This window comes from Gossypium hirsutum, chromosome A05 (genome assembly GCF_007990345.1).
Source record: "Gossypium hirsutum isolate 1008001.06 chromosome A05, Gossypium_hirsutum_v2.1, whole genome shotgun sequence".
Lineage (NCBI taxonomy): Eukaryota > Viridiplantae > Streptophyta > Magnoliopsida > Malvales > Malvaceae > Gossypium > Gossypium hirsutum.
Genome location: NC_053428.1, coordinates 9152280 through 9160698, shown reverse-complemented (window position 1 = coordinate 9160698; position 8419 = coordinate 9152280). Strand labels below are relative to the sequence as shown.

The following is an 8419-nucleotide window of genomic DNA, read 5'->3' as shown; positions in this document are numbered from 1 at the left end:
ACACATATAATTTAGATAAAAGAGAATTAGTGCATAACTAAATAGCTTTACATAAAATTTTTATATAATTTATATTAATTAAAAGGAACATGTGTCAAAGTTCTAATCTTTATTGTAAAGTTGAAAAAGAAATCAACAGTAATATATATCCTCATATCAAGTTAATTTTACATAAAAAAATTTGTGATATCTTGTCACATGAGGTAAAAAATATTTTAACGTTATAATATATAAAAACAGCAAAAGGAGAGTGTTAGACGAGGAGTGTAGAACAAATTAGAGTTGGGCTTACAAGCATTATCCAGTGTGATCGAGCCCATAAGATACTCACTCGTAAACCCAACCCCATCTCGGATCTTCCAATGGCCACAATGAAACCATAAAGCCATTGATAGGAAATCCGATCTCCTCGTTTGCACCAACCACCAAAGCAAAGAGAAAATAGGGGTACAGTAAGAATCAGAAGAAGAGAAAGGGAAAGGAAGATGAAGAGGTGGTTTGATCCATGGCCGGTTTTCTTCAAGAGAGAGTTCAACCGGACCTGGCCCTTCCTTGTTGGTTTCGCTGTAACTGGAACCATCATCACCAAGTTCTCCCTGGGTCTCACTGGTAACTTCCTTTCCTTTCCATCTCTACTATACGTTATTTTATACGTCCTTGCAAACCTATAAGGATACTGGTACTCTCTTTTTTTTTAATTAAACGCTTCCCTTTGGTTGCAGAGGAAGATGCCAAGAACTCGCCTTTCGCTCAGAAGCACAAGAGGTAAAGAAACCCTAGATTGCGAGTTCCTATTTTTGTTTTGGTTTGCGACTGAGATTTGAGTGTCATGTTCAAATTGACATAATTTTGCTAATTGCACTATTCTTCATATTTCCTGCCATCTCTCCAAGAGAATATAGCTTGAACACCGAAGAAGTAAGGAGTTCATGTTCGACTTTAAATCATCTTAGTAAATTACATTCGACATCTATGTTATTGACGTCAGGACTATAGTAGCCTTTCAACTACTCATATGAAAAAGGGTCTTTTAAGAAACCCATCTTTGAATAGAATGGTGTTTCTCAAGGATTATAGTAGCATTGACGCCAGGGGCAAATAGACATAATCTGTTTTACGTATATTCCTTGGAATGATAGATGTTTGCAAATGATGTCTTAGCAGGTCGTGAGTGTTTTTGTGCTCCGTAGGGGTATTATTTTTTCAACACAGTTAACTTTTAGCCACTCACATGATTTATTTTGAGTGAAGGGGAGGGAAATTATTTTTAAAGAGTTTTACTCTTCCTTCTAATTTCATGTTAAAATTTATATAAGTATTCCTTATGTTATGACAAACTATTATAATACTTAGGTAATAATTAAGCTTATCCTTGTATCAGTACACTAGATAACCAAAAGAGTCATTAACATCAAAAGTTCTGCTGATGGATGACAGTTCTATTTGTGTCCTCTGGCATGCAGGTGATCAACTGATTTCAAATGCTCATCTGGTTTGAGGCTTTTGTTTGTTTTCATTCTTTTCTTTTTAATTTCAATGAACTATACAAATAACAATAAGAAATCACCAGTTCTGAGCTCTCGAGTTGTGAATTATGATTCTTGTGGTCTAGTTGTCTTCTCATGAATTTGCCTTTGAACAATTTAAAGCGCCTTTACAGTTTCCTTTTTCTTTTTTTCTTATCTTACCGCCTTCGATGAAAACTGGAGAATTTCATTAAAGCCATGGGAGGTATTTAGGTCTGGTATAATTTGATATTGGGTTGTCATTTTTAGACTAATAAGCATGACAATTCGAGCCAATGTTCACCAGTTATTAGTTATGAACTTGCGATGGTTTAGGATGCAGAGCTTATCTATCAAGTTGTTAAAGTGCATCATTTCGCCCTATTTCCCATTTTATAAATTATTTTTATGATATTAAAACTTCCTTTGGATTGCACCTGGAATCTTTTTTATTTTTAGCTTTATCCAAAAGTCAAATGCACTAATCAGTGGTATTTAGATGCTCGGTTTTACTTAGACTCCCATTTTCAGCCGGAGGGGTAGAGGTCCAGGTAGCAACTGGACCTCCAGTGGCTTTTCAAAATTATCTTTTTCCCACAGTCCGTTCAAGAGAGAGGGTCAGTGTGGACTCAAGCTCACCCAAAACCTTCACCCCAAAACAGCCAAACGAACAAGAAAAGAGAAGAATCCCAACTATGATCTGAAAGTAGTAGTTTACCTCTAAAATGTAGAATTGAAATGACAGGGTTCTCAACTAAATACAAATATGAGCTTATTGTTGAAAAGGACTTGCCAGTACACAACTAAAAGAAGTCGGAGAAAGTTTTATAGATAATCACGATTCTTTTTTTATTGATAGCAGTGGCAAACAAAATTCATGGCATCAAGACCATCATCAATGTCCACTTTAAGGACTGAAAATTAAAATAGTTGCACAAAATTCCTACTTTCAATGGCTATGGTTTTTTTTTTCCTTTGATATAGTAAAGACCAATAGGAGGTATTGGAGAACAAAGACTGAAGGCTGGAGATATTGTTCCCCGCAAGAAGTGAATCTCATCTCTATTAGTATAATCCACTAATAGGTTTGATCACTCTTTAGAGATTCCAAGCCTCAATCGGAAATCTTCCTCCATGAGCGGAAGACCATCCCGCAACTTGACTTTCGGCTCCCAACCTAGCAATTCTTTGGCCTTTGTGATGTCGGGTTTTCTCTGCCGTGGATCATCCGGAGTGTTCTCCACCATGTTTATCTCCACATCGGGTTTAATAAGCTGCAACGTACGTACAACATGAAACAGGAGACAAAAAAATTAGCGATTTTATGATGATCAAGAACATTATCTGGAAGAGACTGATATGTCCAACTTAAAGATGGTCACATCAACATCAAATTGTTCGTCCATCTAAAGTGGTTTATATGGGATAAGAAAGAGGAGAAGAAATATGGAACTCACCTCCTTAACAGTCTCAGCAAGCTCGACCATGGTAAATTCACCTGGATTTCCAATATTGATTGGACCAGTGTGCTCACCCTCCATGAGACGAATAAGACCATCAACCTATACATTTTTAACAAACTTTATACTTTTTATCTATTTCAATAGAGGCATATCCGACGGAATAAAGGATAGTAAAGAGTTTAACATCTGTAGCATACCATGTCGGAGACATAACAGAAACTGCGAGTTTGTGTTCCAGGTTTTTGAACCGTTAGTGGTTCACCGCTACAAAAGGCAAAAGAGATGTCAAATGAAAGAAAATACTAGTTTGATGAAGAAACAAGAAGTAATTTTTTTTTACCGAAGTGCTTGAGCTATGAAATTGCTGACAACACGTCCATCATCGATGTTCATGCGTGGGCCGTACGTATTGAAGATTATAGCAATCCGTATCTCTATGGCAAACAACAAAAGGACAATGTCATGAAGAAATGATTATAGGATAATATCGTACAAGCAAACCGAGAAAATTTTTACCTATGCCATGCTGTCTGTGATAATCAAACATTAGTGTCTCAGCCACACGCTTTCCTTCATCATAGCAGCTCCGAACCCCTACAACGCAAACGAAGCATTTAGTGCCAAAGTAATGATGTCATAGAATTAAACATTCTGCCAAGCTTACTTTTCTGAGCACTGCATCTCCCAAGTCCAATTCAACATAACAGCAAATTCATTTTTAACGGTAAACAGGTTTGAAAATAAATTAAATATATTAATGGCAAGAATGTATCTTCAAGTGAAAATATTCTTTCACAATTACAAATGTTTCAATCAAAAGGGTTCTGATAAGATCAGTCAATTGAGGAAACTTACCGATTGGATTAACATTACCCCAGTATGTCTCGGGTTGTGGATGGATAAGGGGATCTCCGTATACTTCAGAAGTTGACGTGAGCAAGATCCTGTTCCACAAAATCCCAGTTGAGAAGAGCCAGTGTATGAAGGTAATAAATAAATTGATAAAGAACCACATTCCCTAACCTTGCTCCGACTCGCTTGGCAAGTCCCAGCATGTTTAGTGTGCCAATGACATTCGTCTTTATTGTCTGCGGAAATATATGGTAAAATTAAAGACACTCACAAATATTTCAAAAAAACCGCTGCAAAAACCCCAACACCGACCTTCACAGGATTGTATTTGTAGAAAATTGGAGAAGCTGGACACGCAAGGTGGTAAATCTGATCAACCTCAACCAACAACGGCTGAGTAACATCTGCAAAGTAGAAAAGTCAGATTAAATAACCAGAATATATTTTATATCTGCCAATGGACAATCTTGTGTTGTCATTCATTGCATTAGATTAGAAGTGAAATCATGATTTGAAAAAGTTCATAGTAGTGACATTCTCAAATAGTCAGTCATGATCGCAAAAATCATCAGTTAAACCCATTCAGTTAAGTCCAATTCTAAGAGCAAGTGGTTAGAAACCATAAGTTACCATGACGAATAAGCTCAAATCTAGGATGGCCAATCCACTTTCTAAGATTGTCCTTGGATCCGGTGAAGTAATTATCGGCAACAATCACCTGAATACAGAACATACTAATATTAGTACATGGGTCAAATATTCATATCAACTCTGCTCATAGTTTCTTAACAGGGAAAATGAGCTTTGATGTGATAACAAAATCTACCAACCTCATTTTTCTCATTTTCCATCAATTTGTCAACTAAGTGAGAACCAATAAAACCAGCTCCTCCAGTAACCAGGATCCTCATGTTGGACTGTCATAAGCAGTGAAAAATAAACTGAATGTAAAAGAAGAAAAAAGAAAACTCTAACCAAACCGAACACCATAAACTTTTATGTAATAAGTAGGGTAGCTTTTTTAGATCGAACAATCAGCGGTAAAATGGCAAATCGAACTAAATAAAGATTGTGAACGCAATTAAATAAACAAGATGTTGCACGTTATTCACAAATCTAAGACGAAGATTTAACAATAATAAAGGATCTAGAATCCTGGAGCTACCTGCTCAGGAGGGACAATATATATATTGTGGCATTCATCTAGAAATTATTTTAAGATTGATTTCGAAAGAACCCAGTTGCATTGGCTTCAAAGAATAATTATTCTTATATTTATCTCAATTATGGCATTTATTAGGAAAAGACAGAAAATTACACATCTAGCAATCAAGGAAAAAGAGAGATCATTCATCAGACATGGCTGGCAAGCTCTAACATTTTACTTTGAACCTTTACAAGATTAACCAATCACTGAACAGATTCACTACTAAATAAGAATGTTAACACACGATTAAAACAGATTAGTGAGTCCAAATACAGAATTATCCATGACCAAAGAGTAATGTCACCGGGTATTCACATCCGGATTTGATCGCTGTATCAGCGGGACCATACATTGTTTGCCATACTTCACATTACTCTAAACAAACCATCTTCCTAAGTCATAATCCAATAACCAAAGACTAAGTTCAAATCTAATGGTTTTTTTTTTCACAGGTTACATAATTCACAATGAAAGAAACTACCCAGATGCAGAAAACATCACAATCACTCGCTATCAATTAGCAAAAAGAAAGAGAAAGACGCATAACATGTCAATGAATGCCGACATTTTAGAATTAAATAAAACGACAACAACAAAAAAATAACCACCTGATAAAACTTAGAAAAGCGCAATGGAGATGGCAAAGGTGGTGGCTTTGAGGTTGTCTTTTGTTCCCCATTTGATGAATCTGTCGCCATTGCTTAGATCTCGCGTTTTAATTCAATAACCTGCCAAACAAGAGCATCTAATTAAGGAAAACAGAGACAAAAAGCAATTGGAAGATATAATTTATTTTTCATGGATTTGAAGGGGAAAAAACGATAAGAGATTTGAAATAGAAGACCTGATTAAGAATTCGAGGCAATAATCAAACAAAGCTACTGAAGTGAGATTGATCTCTTACATACACAAAAACAGCCTTATTTATAGCCTAAAGAATGGTTCTATGATTCGAAGCTTCATCCACCAAATAAATTTTCAAAAAAAAAAAAAACTAAACAAATAAATTGTTCGATTGGAAAGCCTTCAAGATTACGAAAAGCGAAAGGTTTTAATGATAGATACTCGATAACAATCATAAAAACACAGATCACAGTCGCACACCAAACGGAATTAAAATCCCAGATTTTAATCATTTAAACTATCTTAATTACCTTAAAGAAACTCGAATTAAGGGGAGGGGCTTCTTGATTTTTTGAGATTAGAGATTTCAATGGTTAGGAAAAGGTTAATCAATAATTACTCTGCTTAGGTAAGTAAACTTAAGTGTGTTTAAGGGGCGTAATTAAGGGAGATTACTATAATTATAATTATTTGTGTAATTAATGGCGGATACTTTGCGTTTGCGTTTTCAAGACAGAAATATGTTTTGTCTTTTTTCTTTTTTACGTGAGTTGTCTCTTGGAAGTTGTATATGCTTAGGTACGTCTCTGGTTGCTGCCACGTGTATGAAGTTAACGTGGAAACATCTAATTGGTTGATATTCTTTTTTGGGTCTTTTTCTTGATTCGAAGATTTGGTTCTTTAACTTTTTTTATTTACTCAAAAATCTTTGTTTACCTGACTTACATCTTGGATATTTCCCTTTCACCTCAATTTTTTGTTTTGTAAATCAACAATGGTTATATTTTTATTCCTTTATTCATTATGAAGTTAAATAAATCAACATAAACAATATTTTGAGACTCGTTTAATGAATAAATATAAATAAAATTTGTTCAATTCATTTAAATTTTGTGTACTAAATAATTCAAAACTAGTTTATTGTTTTATTAATATATATTAATAAAATTATTTTGATTTATATGTTTTTATTTATAATATAATTATTAATACTTACATTTGTCTACTTTATATCTAAGAAATAATATATATTTATTGTTCTTTTCATTATTTATTATTTATAAATGTATTTAAATAAAAATATTCGTAACCATATAATTTTAAATAAATGAATAAACGAATATCAAGACACATAAAATTATGGTCAAAGATTTTCAGGAACCTACTTTTCCACAAACCCCAGCTTCAGAATCCAAAAGCAAATCCCAATCAGATTTAGCTGAGAAATAGTCAGGTGATTTAACGTTCCAGACGTCCCAGTACCTCATAATGTCCTTGCTAAAAAGTTCACTTAACTTATTCGGTTTAACTAAATTAACCCAGAGGCCTAATGCATAAGGAACATTTCTGCATGACATGATCTACATCCTCAGTACAAACACAACAAAAGGGGGAATTAGAATTGTCGGTGAGCTTACGTCTATGCCTTTCAAAATTGGTAAGGATTTTGCCCTTATATAAGATCCATAAGAAAGTCTTCACACGCTGTGGGCCTTGATACTTCCATATTGCACTCTACTCATCAATATTCCTAACTCCAGTTTCGCTTTATAAGCAGATTTGACCGTGGAACAGCCATCCTGGCCTTCAACTGGAGGTAAGGTAGCAGCAATTCACAAAATAAACATCTCTTGGCAGGAACTTTTCAAATTGACTTCAATCCCATGTGCCATCGTTTTTAACCATTCATGAGACAAGAACAAATTCATTCGGAATACCCACAGGGTTTGGAACATAGCAAACAAGGGGAAATTATCTTCAATCCATCCCAAAAATGGATTACAAGTTGTTTCTTATGAAAAATAGTACAAGCAGTTTTTTCTATTTTCATATTTTTTATATAATATCTAAAATTACCTATAATCTCTCCCTAACCTATAAAGAGGATAATACACTTTAACATACTCGAACTCACATTTTTCTACATAAACAACAATACTATATAAATCTCAGATAAAAAAAATAATGAATTAATCCGTTTGTTTGCCAATAAAATATTTGCCAGAAAATAATTTCCTGAACTAATCAATTGTTTAGTAGATTTCCTGAAAATATATTATAAAAGCTGTTTTAAATTAAACAAATATATATTTAAGAATTTATTATCTTTTCATTGTTTATTTGAGTTTATTATATATATATATTAATAAATTTATATTTTATATTGTTTTTACATATATTGCAATGATTTTAAGTGCTAACTAGATTTTAAGTATATCTGTTAATACATACTTTATCCGGCTAAATTATACAGTTTTCATTCAAATGCATAATTTAGCCAGATGAAGCATGTATTAACAGAATATGATGAGAGCAGAGAAAAATTTTTCGAAAAATATCTTACCGACCTAAAATTCCTTCTTATTTTCCTGCGTTTCTGAAAATGTTTTACCAATATAAATTATTTTCAAGTAAACAAACACTCAAAAACTAGAAAAACATTTTCCAAAAAATATTTTTCTAGTAAACAAACGGATCTTAAATTTCAATAAAAATCAGGAAGTTAGAGTTAGACTTGGATGACTGCCATTTGCCAGCTGAGTTGTTGA

At 33.7% G+C, this 8419-nt stretch overlaps 2 protein-coding genes across 4 annotated transcripts; one reads left to right on the top strand and one right to left on the bottom strand.

Moving 5' to 3' along the window:
- The first annotated feature begins 343 nt into the window (after positions 1–343).
- LOC107959096 (uncharacterized) lies at positions 344–769 on the top strand. The gene is made up of 2 exons (XM_016895073.2): positions 344–609; positions 723–769. Exons 1-2 carry the CDS (start codon positions 486–488, stop codon positions 767–769), a joined length of 171 nt encoding a protein of 56 aa, XP_016750562.1. The 5' UTR covers positions 344–485.
- A 1559-nt stretch (positions 770–2328) lies between these two features.
- On the bottom strand, positions 2329–6329 carry LOC107959093 (UDP-glucuronic acid decarboxylase 6-like). Of its 3 annotated transcripts, none has more exons than XM_016895069.2 (12): positions 6182–6329; positions 5636–5755; positions 4651–4737; positions 4451–4538; positions 4133–4224; positions 3992–4056; positions 3824–3912; positions 3485–3562; positions 3309–3402; positions 3166–3232; positions 2963–3067; positions 2329–2779 (listed from the first exon to the last, which is right to left on the bottom strand). In XM_016895069.2, the coding sequence occupies exons 2-12, from the start codon at positions 5723–5725 to the stop codon at positions 2597–2599; spliced, it is 1038 nt and encodes a 345-aa protein (XP_016750558.1). In that variant the 5' UTR covers positions 5726–5755; positions 6182–6329; the 3' UTR covers positions 2329–2596.
- Positions 6330–8419: the final 2090 nt, after the last annotated feature.